At 37.5% G+C, this 19,897-nt stretch overlaps 1 protein-coding gene across 1 annotated transcript in view; it reads right to left on the bottom strand.

Moving 5' to 3' along the window:
* The window catches only part of smchd1 (structural maintenance of chromosomes flexible hinge domain containing 1), a 77,863-nt gene that overhangs the window by 45,956 nt on the left and 12,010 nt on the right, over window positions 1–19,897 (bottom strand). Inside the window, exons 7-22 of the mRNA XM_056462441.1 lie at window positions 19,354–19,473; window positions 18,850–19,016; window positions 16,915–17,005; window positions 15,987–16,203; window positions 15,719–15,848; window positions 13,631–13,814; window positions 13,467–13,550; window positions 11,855–11,980; window positions 11,571–11,684; window positions 11,062–11,168; window positions 8,297–8,379; window positions 7,229–7,336; window positions 6,119–6,196; window positions 5,892–6,011; window positions 5,346–5,490; window positions 1,850–1,943 (exon numbers count right to left, since the gene is read on the bottom strand). Of these exons, the coding sequence (XP_056318416.1) occupies window positions 1,850–1,943; window positions 5,346–5,490; window positions 5,892–6,011; window positions 6,119–6,196; window positions 7,229–7,336; window positions 8,297–8,379; window positions 11,062–11,168; window positions 11,571–11,684; window positions 11,855–11,980; window positions 13,467–13,550; window positions 13,631–13,814; window positions 15,719–15,848; window positions 15,987–16,203; window positions 16,915–17,005; window positions 18,850–19,016; window positions 19,354–19,473 (1,968 nt within the window). The remainder of the gene's footprint in view (window positions 1–1,849; window positions 1,944–5,345; window positions 5,491–5,891; window positions 6,012–6,118; window positions 6,197–7,228; window positions 7,337–8,296; window positions 8,380–11,061; window positions 11,169–11,570; window positions 11,685–11,854; window positions 11,981–13,466; window positions 13,551–13,630; window positions 13,815–15,718; window positions 15,849–15,986; window positions 16,204–16,914; window positions 17,006–18,849; window positions 19,017–19,353; window positions 19,474–19,897) is intronic.

Below are 19,897 nucleotides of genomic sequence, written 5' to 3'. Positions count from 1 at the left end.
TGTATTGTTACAATTGTAATTGTAATGTAACAAAGCTTTTTGAAACAAGAATTATGAGAAGTGCTATAGAAATGAGCTTGAATAATATTTTAATGCATTTATATGTAAACATCTTGCTAACAGTATAGGTAGACCTCTATAGAGCATTGTAAAATGTAAAAATTCAGTTCATTCTGCCTTTAAAAGAGAAAATATTGTTTGATAATCATGAAGAATCTAAGGATCTGAGAATCCTTGCAGCAAACTTAAGTGTGTATCCTTTTGTTTGTGTTGTGTTTTATTTTCATTTGTTTGAATTCATTTAATTATTTTTTAATCATACGATCATTAGCCATTTATATAATATATATCATTCATTAATGATTTGATTGTCATTTGATTGTTTAACATTTTATTATTGCTATTTTCCCATAATTATTGCTTTATTATCATTTCCTTTTTTACATTTGTTATCTTATGACTCTGTGGATTCAAGTGACACTTGTTTTCAAGAGTAAGAGATAAGAGATGATCTCCATTTCAAGGTCTGTATTGTCTCTGGACAATGTGGTGAAGCAGTAATTTTATATAGTAATTTTATAACACTTGTTCGATTTGTCCTGGCATTGACACATACGCAGCTAAGATTATTCAATAAACTCTGCTCTTTCTTTACCATCATTACTTCGTCTCCTGCTTCTGCTCCTCTCTGGCTTTCTCAGTCAACTCCTATATTGATAGGAGATTGTTAATTCAGTTGAACACTGGTTAATAGGTTTGGGTATTGGGCGGCTCTGCTGGCTTGTTGTCCGGATAACCAAAGAAACAGACATTGAGTATGTTTACATGGACACCAATAATCCGATTTTAATGCAATTAAGACGATACTCTGGTTAAGAGTCTACCATGTAAACAGGGATTTCTGATGACCCTGATTGAACTAAACAGAAATGGAATTAAGAGACGTGTAGGATTTTGCATTTTGCGACAGGATAGTCTGTACACACACGGCTGTTTGACACTATTCACTGCACCTATCGAGTCAGTGAAGGACCACAGCCACCTGCATTGCGAAATGCAGAGTTTATTTCCCATACGGCGTGCGGTCTCAAATTGCATTAAATCAACGCTCTTAGAGCAGTTCCTCGCATCCAGTATCTCGTTTGTCAGGGGGGCATACATGAAATGCTCCTGACTGAAAGTGAAAGTGCCAAACTGCAGTTAAAGTCGACAAATTAAAAATGAAACACCCCAAATTACATGAAACACTGGAGGAAATGTGGATAGCATGGTGACACAATGATGTTAATCAAATTATGTGTTATAACATGTAAAACGGGATCATGAAAGGAACATTCAAAAAGCAGCTCATGTAAACACCCTAATCATTTTACTGTCTTATTCAGATTAAGACAAATAAATCCATTACTGATGTCCATGTAAACGTAGACAATTTCTTACAGGATTTGGCGGGGCTAGATCCTATTTGATCTGGCATGGAGATCAAATGATCATGCTGAAATCCTGTAACCATTGACTAGCATAGTATTTGTTTTTCCTCCTTTTAGAATGCTACGGTTACATGTTTTTAGTTTTCCTCAAAATATATTCTTGACTGTAGAAAGAAACTCATAAATGTTTAGAGCCACTTGAGGATGAGTAAACAGCGAGCAAATCTTCATTTTTGGGTGAACTGTCCCTTTAAGTTAACAAATTCTTACACTCACATTGAACAGACTCCTTATCAAAAACAGTAACTGTAAGCATTTTTGTTATATGAAGTAAAATATACTATTATATAACTACACAACAATCAATACAAAGTCACAATCAAGACAGAACACACCACTCTTACTAAGATTTTGCTAACCTTGCCTTGCTGTTTGATCTTTCCCAAGGCTCTCACGTTGTTGATGACAGCAGTCGTCCCAAACGCGATCCCATCATGACTCAACTTTAGTGAACTAGAGACAAAGAGACTTTATTGCATTAGAAAACACAAGGTAATGCACGTTTTCCTGTATTTAGGAAAAGTCGGATTGAGTTGGATTCTGCATTTTAGTACTGGAAGACAGAGTTTGAGTTTGTTGAGCTGAGATGCTTCAGAAGAGAAGGCAGAGCTTCAGAAAAGTAACTACTGTTTATTAAATTCTGCCCCCAGCCTCTGATTTTCACATGACAGCAGAACAAAGAGACTTCAGTTGAAATCACATGAGCAGAAAGTTTCTCTTAAACCAGTGGGAGATTGTTGCTGCCTAAAATTTTATTTTAGGCAAGGACAGTTTTTTTTTTTTACAGTATATCATATTTCATGCACAATGGTAATTCAAAATGCTTTCTGTAAACCAGAATAAAAAAAGAATATAAAATACAACAAGTATAAGAAATAAAAATAACAGTGTCTCTTTCTTCCTCACCACAGACCCCGCCCTAATACCGCAGACGACGTGCTCTGGGATTGGCTGGAGTGACCCAGGGCATCTTTTAAAAAAGGGGCAACGGGCGTGGAGTGAGAGGGGGCGAGTTGGTTGGCGCGTTGTTTGGTGTTGTAGAAAAAATATATAGTTGCAAGTGTTATTTTTGATCGTGTATTCCCGTTTTGGTGTGTGTGTAAATTTGTTTGTAGTTTATCCATCCACGTTTTCCACCACCTTTTTATTTTGTTTTTGGTTTGTTTGTTTGTTTGTTAGTTATTGTAAATACTGTTCTTTATATATATATATATATATATATATATATATATATAAATAAAGAGAAGCAGTAGGGGTTGGGTGCCACACTTTTCTTTCCTGTAAATATTTTATAGAAAAAATAGAAGTAGCTTTTGTATTTTTATTTCTGTTATTTTTTAGGTGCATTTAGTTTCATTTGGGTGTTTAGGTAGGGGATATATTTTTGTTTATTATTTTTCTGTGGGTCCTCTCTGAAGTATTTAGCTTCACATTTTGGGTGTTTAAAAAAAAAGAAAAAAAAAAAAAAAAAAAAAAGACAAACTAAAGGACCCGACTCCAGTTATTCTTATTTGTCCAGTGTTTTTTTAAGTTACTTACTTGACCATAGACCAGGGTCGTAACACAATTTAAAAAAAGACAAAAAAAGGAATTTAATAAAAAGAAAAGAAAGAAAGGCACAATTCTGTCAATTTTACAGCATCTTTTCTTAATTTGCAGCATTGGTTTGCGATTATTGGGAGATTTAGAGCAATAAATGATATGCATTCTAGTCTTATATACTAATATGGAAATATCTGAGCTGATTTTGTTCTGTATTCTCACTATAAATCAGACAGGCCATTCAAAATCTGATGCATCAGGAAGTTTTAAAATTTTTTTTAAAAAGTATGTGTAAGTGTTTGGGGGGGGGGGTCGACACGGTGGCTCAGTGGTTAGCACTGTTGCCTCACAGCAAGAAGGTCCCTGGTTCGAGCCCTGGCTGGGTCAGTTGGTATTTCTGTGTGGAGTTTGCATGTTCTCCCCGTGCTGGTGTCGTGCAAACAGTGCAAACACATGCGCTATAGGAGAATTGAATAAACTAAATTGGCCGTAGTGTATGAGTGTGTATGGATGTTTCCCAGTACTGGGTTGCAGCTGGAAGTACATCCGCTGTGTAAAACATAAGCGGGATAAGCTGGCGGTTCATTCCGCTGTGTTGTGCCGTGACGCTTTTTCACGTCGACTAGTGACGCTAAGCAGATCACGTGGTTAATGGCCTAAACTAAATGGCAGCTTACAGAACAATATACCATATTTCTAGTTTAACTCTTTTTATTATCAATTCTTAATCAGAGAGGTACTACAAATGAGAGAAAGAAAAACCACAACACATTATTTTCACAATGTTGAGGAGAAAAATACTGAGTGGTAATTAAACACATTTCTTACTCTCTGAACCATATTGAGATGGAAATAAAGTAAACAACAACAACAAAAAAGGAACAAACAAACCAAACCATTAAAAAAAAAAAAAAGGAAAACCCGCACTCATCATAACTGTGTGTCGACACTTAAGTAGGCCATTACCTTTAAATGTTAAATATCACGCAATTTCTTTTCCTAATACACTCTTAGATAAGTTTGTATCATTCAAAAGCATAAGGGGAAAAAAAGAAGAAAAAAGACATACAGACAGGGTTAAATATGCAAGACGGGATATATAAAGCTACTTTTTAAAATACAACAGAAAAGGTTGACAAGCAGTATAGAAATCCTCTGTTTTGCCATTGATTGTATATCTAATTTTTTCAATTTGAATGAACTGTAACAGGTCATACATCCAATGAAAGTAGTTTATCGGAGAAGGTTTTTTCCAGTTCAATAGGATAATTCTTTCAGCAATTATTAAGCAAAAGGCTAATACATTTGACTGCAAAGATGATAGCGATACATTTGTAGGATTAATTCCAAACTGTGCCACTAAAGGACACGGTTCAATTTTTTGAAGAAAAATATCAGATATTGACTTAAAGATTGATGTCTAAAAAGAGATTAACTCTGGACAAAGCCAGAAGGTATGGTAGAGGGTAGCTGGAGCTTGTTGGCATCTGTCACATGGGATCAATTTCTGGATTTATTTTAGATAGTTTAACTTTTGATGGACCATATTTCTAAAAATAAGCTTGAAAAGTTATATGTAGCAGGGCGGTGCTGGCGTCACAGGCGAGCACCCCGAAAGCACTGTAGTCCGTTTGTAGCCTAATGTTAGCTTTTCAGTTCTTGCATTCGCATTTAAGACCCACAAGTAATAAAAGTTGTATTTTCATGTGAGGATTATCTGGCTGGACAAAGCGTGTAAGTGTAATGAACTGTGTTTGAACACAGAGCTTGTTATTAGCAATCTTCGAAAAGCCTATGGGAAAATCCTATAGGGATTTTATCGAGGGAACCAATTTTATGCTAGCAGCCAATTCACCTATAAGGTGATGTCACAGTTCCTCCACTCTATTGGTGTTTGATGTACTGCATGAAGATGATGTATGCATTACTTTTACACTAAATATCTCTGTTATTGTTAGAAGTACGAGCTACGATCAGTATGTTGACTGCATTTATTTTGCACAAAAATTAGCCTGTGCTAACATTACGCCGTTATTAACAAAATAAACAGTGTTGACAATACATTGGTTTTCCAGTAAAATTAGTCATTGGTGATGTTGAACTGTTTTTCCAACGTGTTATGAGCTGTCTAACAGCACTGTGTATATGTATTTCCTGTGAATAAATAGCAAATTGTGGCGTGTTTTGCAAACTGTGTTTTATTGATGACGTCATCAGCAACTTGTTTAATAACATTAAAAAAAAAGTTGTTCAGCCCCTAGCGTGTGCATTTATTTCCACAAAACTGGTGTGTGTTTCTACACATTGACATACCTGCACTCCAGCTGGGGTTTAATGCCACTGGGAGGCTGCGTGGGATATTCAAACTGATCCCGGAAGTCTAGAGGGACGCTGAAGGGAACTCCAACATGGACAGAGGAGGAAACCTGACCGATGGTAAAAGATACTGCTTCACCCTCTGTTGGAGAAACACACACACAACATACGAAGCGAGAGAATTTAACACACCATCTGACAGGAGATTATTTGAGTTCAAGTCAAGTGGAAATATCTGAAAGTGCAATTCATCGACTGGCCACTAGAGGTTTGCTTCAAAAGAGAGTCCATCCCACATGATTCCAATGTTAAAATGTTTTACAGCAAGAAAAAAAATTCTTACAGCCTAATTTAAAAAGTCTGATGTGACAAGATGATTGACAGGGCACGTAACTAAGCAACAGAATGACCCATTAATGAGGAAGTGGTATGTCCCTAAGCTTGAATACTCAAAAGTTCACACTCAAATGTTGTACATTTTCCACACAAAGAGTCCATACTTTTAGGATGTAGATGAACTGGGATGCAGGAAGGATGTTTTACCTTTAATAGTAAAGTTGAGGGTGTAATTGGGTAGTTTTCTTCCAACCCATTGGCTGTCTGAACTGTCGTTCAGCTTGGTCTGCAGTTGCAATGTGTATTTCCCAAGCTTAGTGAGATTCTCTGCAAGTCAAAACACACATTTGTGTACTACAAGACAAAACTATCCAGGCAAAATCATCACTTCCTTAATAAAAGGATTCTGAATTTGATCGTTTATTGATTTTTACCCATGGTCTTGAACCAGTACTCCCACTTGGGTGAATAAACAGCAATGTGAGAGTTAGTTTGGACATCTTTCTTAGGCGCTGAAGGAAGAAAACAATACAACAATGGAAGAAAACAATACACTGCTAACACTGTTAAAACATTGTATAGTATAGGGCAGGGCTATCAGTCCTTTAGGAGAAGGGTTATTAGACCTTTAGGGGAGGGGGTATCAGTGCTTTAGGGGAGGGACTATTACACCTTTAGGAGAGGGGCTTTCAGTCCTTTAGGGAGGGGCTATCAATCCTTTAGGGAGAGGCTATCAGTCCTTTAGGAGAGAGGCTATTAAGACCTTTAGGAGAGGGGCTATTTGACTTTTATGGGAGGGGCTATTCGACCTTTAGGGGAAGGGCCATCAGTGATTTAGAGAGAGAGATATCAGTCCTTTAGAGCGGGGGCTGTCAGTCTTTTAGGGGAGGGGCTCTCAGTCCTATAGGGAGGTGCTCTCAGTCCTAAAGAGAGGGGCTATCAGTCCTTTAGGGAAGAGGCTATTAGACCTTTAGGGGAAGGGTTATCAGTCCTTTAGGGAGGGGCTGTCAATCCTTTAGGAAGGCGCTATAAGTTCTTTAGGGAGGGGCTATAAGTCCTTTAAGGAGGGGCTATAAGTCCTTTAGGGAGGGGCTATCAGTCCTTTAGGGGAGAGGCTATTAGACCTTTAGGGGATGGGCTATCAGTCCTTTAGGGAGGGGCTATCAGTCCTTTAGGGAGGGGCTATCAGTCCTTTAGGAAGGGGCTATAAGTCCTTTAGGGAGGGGCTATCAGTCCTTTAGGGAGGGGCTATCGGTCCTTTAGAAAGCGGCTATAAGTCCTTAAAGGAGGGGCTATCAGTTCTTTAGAAAGGGGCTATCAGTCCTTTAGGAAGGGGCTATAAGTCCTTTAGGGAGGGGCTATCAGTCCTTTAGGAAGGGGCTATCAGTCCTTTGGGGCGGGGCTATCAGTTTCTCATTTCTGCTCTACCTTCATCCATTCCTAAATCTTCCAACAATCCAATTGGATCGCAAAGGACAAAATCGAATTGCTTGATAAAAATAAAAGAACTGAGTGCTGACAATAATGATATAGATGTGACTCACAGTGCCAGGTGACTGTCAGCTCGATCACCAGTTTCTTAGTATTGCCAGTTCCAGGCAGACGAGAAATCGAATCTCCTTTTCTGTTCAAAATCTCCACTTTAATTGGACCTGAATGAGAACAGATTTAAACTAAACATTAAAAATAGACAATAAAAAAAGTCCATAAGCATGAGGTCTATGCAGACATGCTGTGGTGCTGTTGGTATAGTAAACTGGTTTATGGAGGGAGTATAACAAACTGGTAACACTTTACAATAAGGCTGTATTAGTTAATGTCAGTTAATGCATTTACTAACATGAACAAACAATGAACAATATATTACAGTATTTGTTCATGTTAGTTAATGAAAATACAGGTGTTCATTGTTAGTTCATGTTAACTTGTGGTGTATTAACTAATACAAGCATGAATTTAGACATTAGTAATGCATTAGTAAATCTTGAACTATGATAAACAAATATTTCACAACACAGGTGTCAAATTCAGCTCTCAGCTCCTTTAGAGCCGCAGCTCTGCAAAGTTTAGCTCCAACCCTAATTAAACACACCTGATCAAACTAATTGAGTCCTTCAGGCTTGTTTGAAACCTACAGGTAAGTGTATTAAAGCAGGGTTGGAGCTAAACTGTGCAGGGCAACGGGAACTGTGTTTGACATCCCAGTTTTAAGATTATTCATACTTAACGTAAATAAATAAATTAAGTAATGTTTAACATGTGACCACAAAAACATATATCATAATATTAATTTCAATAACAACTTCATATTTCAATAATAAATGGCACACACAAAAAAAAACAACAACATTACATCCAAAATTATTTTTAATTTCAACTTTTGATAAATAACTTTAAATTATTCCTGGGGACACACTTTAAAAATATCCACTAAAGTATATAGTAAAGTATAAAAATAATATCATAGTTGCTGGATTTAGTGCCATTTATCTAATCCTCCAGATCTAAAACAGCCTAAGTATTAATATATATGCTAAACATTGTGATCAGTTTTTGATCAAATCAATTTTTTGTCAGTTTTGCACACTCCTAATGTGATTTTGTCTGTTTACCCATTGGTGTTCCAGCTGGATGCGCATCTTTGTCTCCCCAACCGTTTCCCTCAGGCCAAGTAATCTTCAACCGGTCTGGAAGTCTAACAAAAACAAAAATAAGTTGCATTTTATTTGATAACAGTCACTAGTATTTATTAATATTAACAGTTATTAATATTATTACAAGTTCCACACAGCAAACTAAATTTAATTGATTGAGTTTTACACCATGCCAGCTTCTATGCCTATTTTCATGGCAAGAAAATGTATACTAGAGACAACACTATATTACGATTTTACAAATTTACAAGATATTTATACTCATATATCAATGTATATTGTACTAAAAAGTGTATTTGGTTTAACACTGTTAAAAATCTCTTCATAAGACTAAATCAAATCTTCATGCAGTGAATAAAATAAATTCCCCACAGAAATAAATCCAACACAATCCAATAAAACATGTTCATAGTTGAAGTGCTTTTGCAAATCGAGCATATTGGAGGAAAACTTATTAGAAACTTGTGTGTTATCCTGGAATGGGTTACACTAATCTGATCCCACCGGTTCAAACTAAGATAAAAGAAACATATTGTGCAGTGAAAATCTGTTTGCTATTAACATTACCTTATTATGCAAGCTTGTAACGCGAGGAAGGTGGTTATATCTGCTGGCGCTGCAGATAATCCACGGGTCGGGTAATAAAAAAATACATTATGATTAATTGCGGATGAGTTTAATTATTACTGATTTTTGCTTTGTATTTTTAAACCCATTTGTTAAAGCAGAAATGGAGGCGAAACCGATCCGAGTGAAACTTAAAGGGCACATAGTTGACCTCTTTTTTATGATTTAATATTAATATTCTGGTTCTTCTGAGTGTGCCAGTTTAGGTTCAATTTAAAACACAATTCAGATGTTTTTATTATAATGTGTTAAAAAGTGTCATGTTGGGGGCGTGTCCACAGTTCGCTGATTTATGGGTGTGTTGCTTCACATGTAGACTAGTTCCGGCTTCCCGCCCAACGTAACAAGGGGGCGGAGCCATCAGCTCACCTGCTCTGTGTTTGGGCAGACTGAGAGAGGGAGCAGGGGTGAGAGGATCAGCATTCAGTCGTACATATACGACTCGGATACAGACCAAGCAGAGAGTACAAAATCATGTGTCTTTGTACAGTTTTACAGCCAACTGTGTGCTAGTTTCAAGTACCGAGCTTGTACACCGAGACTAATAACCACGCACACTGAATTAACTTTGACTGAGGCACCGGATGCGTCACTCGAAGCCACGACACGAGACACCAGACACTCTCTGTGGCGCGGCAGAAACATGAAGTGTCCCGAATCGTCGCGCTGTTGTGTGTACCCTGACAGAAACCTATGTTTAGAATTCTAAAACGCATGGCACAGTGTCAGGTACAGCAGGGCCTAGTTAATATCACAGGGAGCTTCTGTGATCGCGAGAAATGCAAACGGCTGAAGTATAAGGTAGACTCAATGAGAAGTACACATGTTTGCAAACCTACCTAAAGATACAACCAATAATTCCGATTAGCGTGATAATGTGGAGAATATTGCTCTTGTGTTGAGCCCAATGAGCCTTGCATCTAAAAATAAAGCTAGCGTGTTCCTTTAGTGATATCGCTTCGACTCACGCTGAAAATGACGGACGTGAATCAACAAACTGAGGATATGATGACGCGCCTGTCAATCAATATTGGTGGGCGGGGGGACCGCTCTCCTACGTAAAGTTGCGGTCGATTTGAAAACCGCTCCAATTGGTCCACCGATTTTTATGTTGTTAAATTGAAAAAAAAAAAGCACTGGGTGTGTATATATACGGTATATGACGGTCTATACACCATACATGCACATATGTCTGTCCAAACAGCTTGAAAAGTAGATTTTTTACCATAGGTGCCCTTTAAAAAGGGAGAATTAAAAACAAAAAGTGCCATGCAGGAGCATTTTAGCGAAGGTTAACGCGATTGAATCAAGTGCTGGGCATGTATTAGGCTATGCAAAGACTGTAGTTTTGTCATATTTATTTCAAAAAGTCAATTATTATAAACTATACAATGATTTACTATAATGATTTCTTCAGTAATTCACACTAGGGTTGGGCGATGTCGACCAATTTGGCATCGTATGTCTAATGTGAAACATTGCGATGGATGATGGCATCGTCGTTGGAGGCAGTGTTTGCGCGACGTGTCTGAAGAGCGAGGAGGGATGCGGTGGTGAGGGGTGAGAAGGGTGCGCGACTTATTTGAGGACCGGGTGGGAGACGCGCGATTTCCGGGAGATTATCACTCGTTTGCGGGCATCCGGAGCTTCCGAGAGACTTGGGATGTCTGAATATCAAGTTTAACAACTATAGTGAGACACGATCCAGCGGTACATCCTTGATGAACTGTCTGACGTGCACTGCTCACTGGAGCTCAGACAAACGCATGACACTGTGTGTGTGTGGTCACATGATGTGCGATTTCAGCGGACGGAGGGCTGTTTAGAAATGCTAGGTAAAACACGGTATGGATGTGGATCATATTCGTTCTAAAATGCCATTTTAAAAGACGTATAAATGTAAACGGGGCATAAGTGTGAATTTTTCATGAGCGGGTTTGCGACGGGGGCGTGACGGAGGATCGGCGATGCCGGCTCAGAATCGTTTTGTCTATTGGCGATGGATGATGGCATCGTCTATCAGCCGAAACCCTAATTCACATGGATCGTTGTTTAATGTCAAGTTAAAACAGAAAAGATAAAATGGCAGCACTAACTTTGCGAGTTCTTTCTCAATGTTCTCCTCGATGGCTTTTGCTGTGGCTACCCTGTCAATCTTTAAGATGGGAACGATCTTTTTCTCATCGTACAGTTCCTTCGGTTCCTGCAGAAACACATCAGACACAATGATTTTATTACAGGATGTAATCATAGAAGCCTTAAGCTTTAAATAGGAAAAATATCAAAACTCCTTTTTTTTAAGGAAATGCTAATGGTCTAATCTGGTTCAATTCATTATGCTAAGCTAAGCTAATAGTGACCCCACCAGGAAAAAAAAATTATATACACAGTATATCAGCTGAATGCTTTTAAAAATGGTTTAAGTTAACCATTTACCTCTAGAGCACTTAAAATTAGCCTTTCACAAAAGGTGCAGTGTTCTTCTAATAGTTATAATAATAGTCTAATAGATATAATAGTTGAGGTTTAGATGATAATAGTTGAGGTTTAGTGTGTGGATTATTGGAAAAATATTCTTAATATTAATATTTCTTAATCCCCTCACCAATGCAATCTGGGCAAATCCTCCAGTGGCGTAAACATCACCTTCATATGCTCCATAAAGCAAGAACTGAAGTATAGAGCCATACATGATGGGGTTAGTTTTCTTAGTCTTGACCTAAAAAAAAAAATGGGAAAGAAAAAAAAGCATTTGTTTATGACATTGTGCTAATATTTATTATACACGATATATTAAGTTTAAAAGTCGTAATAATTATGCAGCCCTAAACAGGACTGTAGTGTAGTTTAATGAGACTGTATAAAAAAGTGAAAACTAATAGATCTCACATATTGTCCTCTCTTGTAAGTTATGCCGTCCCATTGAATAGTTTTAAATAGAGCCCAGGGAGACTGAAGATGTTTGCTGGGTACGTCTGTGCGCGTCGTATTACCCAGAAATCCCTGAAACATCACCTGAAAATACACACAAAATATATTGTTTACATCTGACATTAAAATAGGATCCAAATCCCAGTGATATTGAAGCCCACCTGTTTTCCCAGCCCACCGAATTGATTGACAGCCGCGCATTAACAGGTCTCCATAGTAACATATAATATAATCATATCAACAAAACAGGATGTGCGCAAAGCAACTGGGATTAAAAGATCTGTTCAGCTCTCTGTGATCAGCAGCACCTCAAGAATGAGTTTTTAATGTTTAAAATGTTTTTAAAACAGTGCATGTTTGTAATAAAGTAAGTTAAAGTCAGTAAAATCGCTGTAGTTTATCACCACAGCCACATAGTGTCAGTACAATTATAAAAGAAAACGCTTCAATTCCTGTTTGTGGACTTAAATCAGGATTATTTTGTACATTAAAATAACGGATATCCATACAGCAGTGGATATTAACCTGTTTCCTGTCACATTTACTTTGCAAAAACTAGGGGTGTCAAATTTAATTGTTTCTTCGGTGCACAGCGTTGCAGACGCAGACAATTCAGTATCGGTTCAGTGAAAATCATAACCGGTTATTACATACTGACATCATTTATCTCATATGCGCTATGTCGTGGTAGCTTACTATGGCGAGGGAGGCGTGCGCGAGTAATCATAACACTCCAGCTACTTAAAAAGCAGATAACTGTGCACAATTCACTGCTTATGAGTTTGCTGGACAGCCTTTCACTGAGACTTACAGCAGAAGCCCCAGTTTCACTGCGATTGAGAAAATGAAAGTAAACTCCATTTCTCTCTCTCTCACTGTGGCCCTTTGACCTGTTGGCGTGACTTTTCCTCTCCTCTCGGCTGTAACAGCGATACTTCTGGATACAGAAATGAGCGTGTCTGCAGAGTGAGTTTTCTTCACCGCGTCTATCATGGATCAGATGTGATCGCCGCTGCAGTTTATCAGTGTCACTCATCTGTGAAGAGCTCCAGCGCATTAGAGCCCATCGCAGCCCTTTCTGTTGAGCGTGTAAGAACTCGCTTGACAAGGCTCAGTATTTTATTTGCAGTTCTTTTTGTTTGCAAATTTCATTTTTATTTCTCAAAACTTAATTTTCCCCTTTTCTCAGAACTTAATTTATCCCAGTTCTTTATTTTTTTTTGCAGAGTCTATTTTTATTACTCAAAAATTTATTTTTGCTTTGTGATTTTTGAAAATTTGCACATATTTATTTATTTTTTTGCTCAATTCTTTATTTTTTGTTTGCAAAATTTTCTTTTATCTTGCAAGTATATTTGGCCCTAGATTGACTCCATAGTAATCAGTTATTAGAAATGAGTTAATAAAAATATTATGCTTAAAAATGTGTTGAAAAAATCTCCATTAAACAGAAATTAAGGAAAAAAAATATACAGGGGGCTAATAATTCTGACTTCAACTGTGTAATGCATTAAAAACATCAGCGTTTCATCAGCATCCGCCACTTAATCTTCCACAGACAGACACATACCTGCTTATCAAAGCTCTCATGACATGTTTTCAACCAGTTGGTAAACTCCTTCTCCATATTGACTCGCGGACTCGCTGAAACTCGCTGAAACAGATAAAACTGTGTTTACTAAGCAGAGTCAATCTGGAGTCCTCCAGAGTTCAGTGCTGTGTGTGTTTCAACACCTGGCCGTTGTTCACTCTGGTAAAAATGGTGTCTTTGTCACGAAGCTGGAGCTCCAGATCCATGAAGGTGAGTTTGTTGGTGCTGACCTGGAATCTGTCATTGGCGAAGAGAACGCCTGAAATACGGTTATAACACTCCAGCAGGGTGATGTCAACTTTCTTGGGTCTTTCACACCACTTGAACCTAACAAACAAACACATGCGTACACACAAATGCAACCAGATACACAACATACAGTACATACACTCAAGCAAATTAGAGGTATGGAAAGTACTTTTCCTGGGGGTTTCTTATTTTTGTTTAGCTTTTTCAATGCATAAAAAGTAACTGGGACAATTTGAAACAAAATTATTAACTGCAATAACAAAATAATATTGCTTATTTTACTACAAAATGTACAAATCTACATTTCTTCCTAATTTGAAATAAAAATATCATAATTTAGAGTCATATCGAGTATTTTTTTTATAATTCAGAAAACGACGACTGAATAACAAGTGTTTTTCTTTTTTGTTGTGATAGAAAATGCATTTTTTTTTTCATTTAACCTGATTTCTGTTCTAAAGATGAACGTAAACAAGTCTGAATATATTGCATTGGCATCCAATTAGTTATTTTTATGCATAAAATGTGCTATATTTGAAAAAAAGGCAAGGAGAATTCAACAAAAATGACATTTTACATAAACACAGGAAAGCACAAACCAATAATAAAACATATTTAAGTTAGGATGAGCAGGGTATATGCAGGAATCCTAAAGGTAAATTCAATACCTTTTTAAGACTTTTTAAAGACCTTAGAGCAGGGGTGTCCAAACTCGGTCCTGGAGGGCCGGTGTCCTGCAGATTTTAGCTCCAACTTGTCTCAACACACCTGCACGGATGTTTCTAGAAAGCTCAGTAAGTGCTTGATTAGCTAGCCCAGGTGTGTCTGATTGGGGTTGGAACTAAACTTTGCAGGACACCGGCCCTCCAGGACCGAGCTTGGACATGCCTGCCTTAGAGTATTTTAAGACCTCATCACCACCTCAGCCTTTAACTTAATAAACAGTTGTAGTTAAATGAATCAATGGAGCTCAATCATGCAACAGAACTCAGATAAGCTCGGAAGAAACAAAGCTTGAAAGAATAAATCACGGTTGTTTTAAGCGACAGGCTTCAGCCACTGTTTAAGCTCGTCTACATTTTCCCATTTTGCTGTCTGTTTCGCTACATGTGGAGAGCGTCACATCACCTTCCCGTGTTTGTCACAAATTACGTGACATCACTCGCACGGAGGAGCTTGGGCAGATGTGCCCTGGCCTGAACCAATTACATGGATTGAGCATGCCGGTGTTAATATTAGAAAAAAAAACAAATATATTTATGCTTTTTTGGAGTCAAACACCTTGGACAAAAATTAAGACCTCGTAAAAATGTCATTTTTAATACCTTTTAAGGGCCCTAATTTTCTCATAACTGATTTATTAACTTTTAATACTTTTTAAGGCCCCGCGGACACGCTGATGAGTCTGTTTTAAGGATATCTATAGGCTAGTGTGCTCCAAAACAGTGACCAAATTCATGATAAGAAAATATACACCTGATATAAACATGTAAAGCTCGCAGTTTGTCACGGCTACCTAAATGGATCAATGATTTTATTCACGTTTCCTCAGGCTTCAGTTTCTCATCAAATCTTCTGACCAATCAAATGCTCTCTAGTATCTTACATGCCCTGCCACCTTCAGGACGCTTGTCGTTTGCTTTTCATTTGATGAGCTTCAACTCAACCACTCTCACAGGCAGAGCTGCGATTAAAACAACGCTATTGGCTCTTTTTGCAAAAGGGGAGGAGAAACACTATGTCCCACCCTCTATTCATATTTTTAAGTTGAGATTACGTCAAACATTAAAACAAAATTCACATTTCAAAGCACTTCACGGGACCTCAAATTACTTATGTAAAATTACAAGTATTTTACACCCCTGATACAAACGAACATTTTTGATAAAACAGATACAAAGGGTTGGCTAGACCCTTCAGTATTAATAATTGACCACTGGAAAATTAAACAGTCACTGGCACATATTAAATCAGAAGCTTACTCTGAGACTGTGGTGTAGGGAATGAGCCGGCCGTTCCAGAAACACTCAAAGATGGGACGGTTGTCACGGCCTTCAGCATTCAAAAGGCCACATTTTTCATCAACTTCATCTTCATCCTCATCTTCATCCTCTGAACAACCAAAACACAGAGAAACATATCTGGCATACTTTATCAGCACTCAAGCTGGAATTGGCTATTACTGTAAAACCACTTTATTAAATAATAAGTGGGTCATTCCACATGAATATGTTAAGCTGATCACAGAACCTCCTGAAGTATTGCTTGGTTCCACAGGGAAAGTTTCTCGATCGTGGAGAAAAGGATGATAGCGGATCAATCCCTCCACTAATGAATCTTTGGCTCCGGTGGCTTTAAACTCAAACGTGTTAGCAGATGACCGGACATAGAGCGTCTGCATGTCGTTCTCCTCCTCCCGCAGATTATAGATACAGGGGACTCGAGTCGAGCGCTCAAACAAACTGATCTGAGGGAGATTCAGAGAAAACATCATGAATAACAGAGACAAACATGAAACACTTTAATTGAAGGGGTGTTCATAAGACTGTCATGACATTTATAATCATGACATGAATGTCAATGAGAGTCTATGCATGCTTATAACACCATGTCATTAACTTTCATTTGCTCTGCTGTGACATTTTAAATACAAAGATGATAGTGTGTTATGACAACTTGACAAATACATCACGACCTATTTTTGTCTTTGTCATGACAGCCTGACATTACCAATACAACAAAATTGTCATAAACCTGTCATAAACATGACTGCCATTAAGCCATTATAAATGTCTTGAATTTTATAACAGCGTCATTAATATTAATTTTACAGTGCTTCAAGCTGAATTTGTTGTTAAAATGTCATTAAATATTAATGACGCTCTTAAAAATAATTTGAGTAACGACACTTTTAATGAGACATTTTAATGTCAAATAGAGTTTTTTCCACTGAAAACATGATCCTAAAACGATTCCTTACACGATTATTGCCTCACGACAATCATTTATGACAAGTTATGTTGTCTTGGTAATGTGATGTTGTCATAAAGACAAAAACAGGTTGTAATAATGTCATCTTTGCATTTAAAATGTCATAACTGAGCAAATGACATGTAATAACAGTTGCTATAAGCATGCATAAAATCTCTCAATGCAAAGAACACACAAGCAACTGTACCTGAATGTCAATGTTGGAGGAAGAGTCCGGTTTTTTCAATTCACTCTTGACGTTTCCATCAACACCATGTATATAGTAATGGTAAGTATGCCTGAAATACAGTAAACAGAACTAAATAACCCAAGGGTAGCCTTGAAGCAGTGGTTCTCATTTGCAGTCCTTGAGCCCCCCTGCCCTGCACATTTTGTATGACTTCCTTACTTTAAAGGTGCAGTATGTAAGTTTGACACTTAGTGGTTGAACTAGGTATTATATTCCTGGATCAAAATAAAAGCAAGTGCAGGTTGCCAGATTGACGACTAACAGGAGCGAGCCTGACTATCGAGCCTAAAGGCTGATTTATATCATGTTCTAAATAAAAGCAACGGCACCCGATAGAAGGAATATTCTCCATACTAAAAGGAGTTTTTGTTCTAACCAAGACCTCAAACTGATATATTAGATACGGCTTCTAATTCTTGCAGCTGAACAACAGGACACACTAACAGTGTTTACCTCAGGTACAGCTCATGTGCTTTATTCAGTGTTAAATGCTAACAATGTGAGTTTGAATGCCATTTTACATGACATTTATTGCCATATACTGAAAGCAGCAGCAGATAGTTCACAAGTAGTTCTGAGTACAAATGGGTCAAATCCAACATTTTGCTCCCGGTGTCCAAAAAACTTTTTGAAAATAGGAAAACCAGTGCAAAAAATAAATAAATAAAAACATGTAATTTCATTTAAGCATTATTTAATAATATGTACTTGATATATAGGCTACATATATTGCATGCAATTATGTACAATTTACTGCTAATACGAACGTGTAATGTGTAACATGATTTGATTTGATTTATTTTCTAACAAAGTATCATACATAAAATATCATTAAGAAAAGAATACATTTCAACATGGTCGAAAATGGAGTGGGATGAAGCACAAGCTTATGATATGTGTAATGTGAACATTCAGTATCTAAAACTGTAAAATTCTGCCAATTTATTTTTATTAAAAGAACCTGTAATTCCCAATAGCCCCTTTCACACAGTGATACCGGTAAATTTCCGGAAAATTCTGGAACGACTTTACCGGTAAATTCAAACAAGCGCTGTTCACACAGGCGAGGACGTTACGGAATTTTTCCGGAAAAGACCATTTATACATCCATTCCAAAACACTGATAAATTCTAACATCATTAACCAGAAATGAGCTCTAAGCGGCTGCGCTTGTATTTGTAAACATTCGACTACATTACAAACTCTGTGGATGGATCAGTATTGTGAACAACTTCGATGAAAACATAAAGAGGGACACTTTCACATGTCGAGATGTACATAATATGTGTGTGTGCTGGCATCAAGCAACTGAAGGAAGCAGAGCTTGAAGGTAAACAAACAACGGCTTATCATAAGCATCTTATCGATAATTATTTACACAGTTGGCATTAAGGATCATAGAAACATTATCTGGTTACCATCTAGCAGCTAGATGTGTCTGGAAAAGCATTCAAAAGCTTTTATCTTCATAAACAGCGCGGATGTGAATGCGTCTGAATGTTCTGATTGGCTGAAGTACACGTCTCACGTCAGCGTGTTTTAATCGTGAACGTGCTCTTTCCGGCAATCTTCCTTCTGCGTTCACACAGCGCAACATTCCCAATGTTACAACTTCTCTTTGCGGAAAATAGCCTAAACGAATTTACCGCTATTTTCGAAAAGGATCTGTTCACACAAACAGACTTTTCTGGAAAATTGCCGGTAATTTGCTGGAGAGGTCTGTATGTGTGAAAGGGGCTATTGAGATTAAAAACTACCCATTAATATTGATGTGACTCAAAGACAAAAAGAAATCCCAATATAACCTAAAAGTGCTAAATGCTCTGCTAAATAACTCTAAATAATTGACAAGCAATATGCAATCTTAAGGGTGTGTGTGATTTTGAGACGTACGCCAACTCTCTGGTCAACAGATGCAAATGCTTTTTGAGGTAATTGACATGCTCCGGATGTATCCCAGTGATGACGACAGCTGTAAAACTCTCCTTTCCAATTTCTTCATTCACAATGGACTGCAGAAACATCTCCTCGCTTTTATCCACATGTGAAGAATCTCCAGGCTGCATAGAAACACACACACTTTGAAACTAAATCCAGAGGCCAACGATAGCCGGGTTACCATCCTATTGTGCAGCAAATCTTTTCAAATCTCGCAAATAAATAAACGATGCCAAATTAGGTGCATTTTCATCAAGTTAGAGTGACTGACTGTAGTATTGGTAACCTAATGAAGGCATAATGGAGGCCGCTGATTGATCACATGGGTGTAATGCTCACCGAGTCAGAATTTATTCAGCAAATGTGATATTAATGTTAACTCTTTTAATGGTCTAAACCCACCTAAAGAGAGTGCAAATTTGGCATTTCCAACCACATGCTGCTTTACACCTCACTCACCTTCCTGTTTCTAATAAAGCCAGAATAAATTTCTTCCTTGTTCTTCTCCTTGCGCTCAAAGTCGTCTTTAGACATGATAAATTCATGGACATCTGGAGAGCTCACGGATTTACTGATCATCTGAAACACACATAAATCAACATTTTTTTAGTTTTTTTTTTTCACCTTTAATTTGGATAGGATAGTGGAGGTTACAGACAGGAAATTAGTAGGAGCAGAGAGAGAGGAAGGGTCGGCAAAGGACCTCGAGCCGGGAATCGAACTCGGGTCGCCGCGAACACCATGATGCTACACCACTAGGCTATTGGCGCCGACCATAAATCAGCATTTTACCGTGTGTTTCAAATCTTCCGTTCGTTAAGTGTCCTCTTTTACAGAAACAATATTTATTATCTTTTTATTTATCTATTTACAAAAAATTATCATCAAATGGATCTTAATGACAAATTTTTCAGTACACACGTAAATAAATAAAATAAAAATAGAAAATAAAGAAGAAATAAATATTAATAAAATATAATAAACATAATATAAATAAATATTT

The sequence above is a fragment of the Danio aesculapii genome, chromosome 7, assembly GCF_903798145.1.
Source record: "Danio aesculapii chromosome 7, fDanAes4.1, whole genome shotgun sequence".
Classification (NCBI taxonomy): domain Eukaryota; kingdom Metazoa; phylum Chordata; class Actinopteri; order Cypriniformes; family Danionidae; genus Danio; species Danio aesculapii.
Note: the sequence above shows the minus strand (reverse complement) of the source record. Positions and strands in the feature narration are given on the sequence as shown.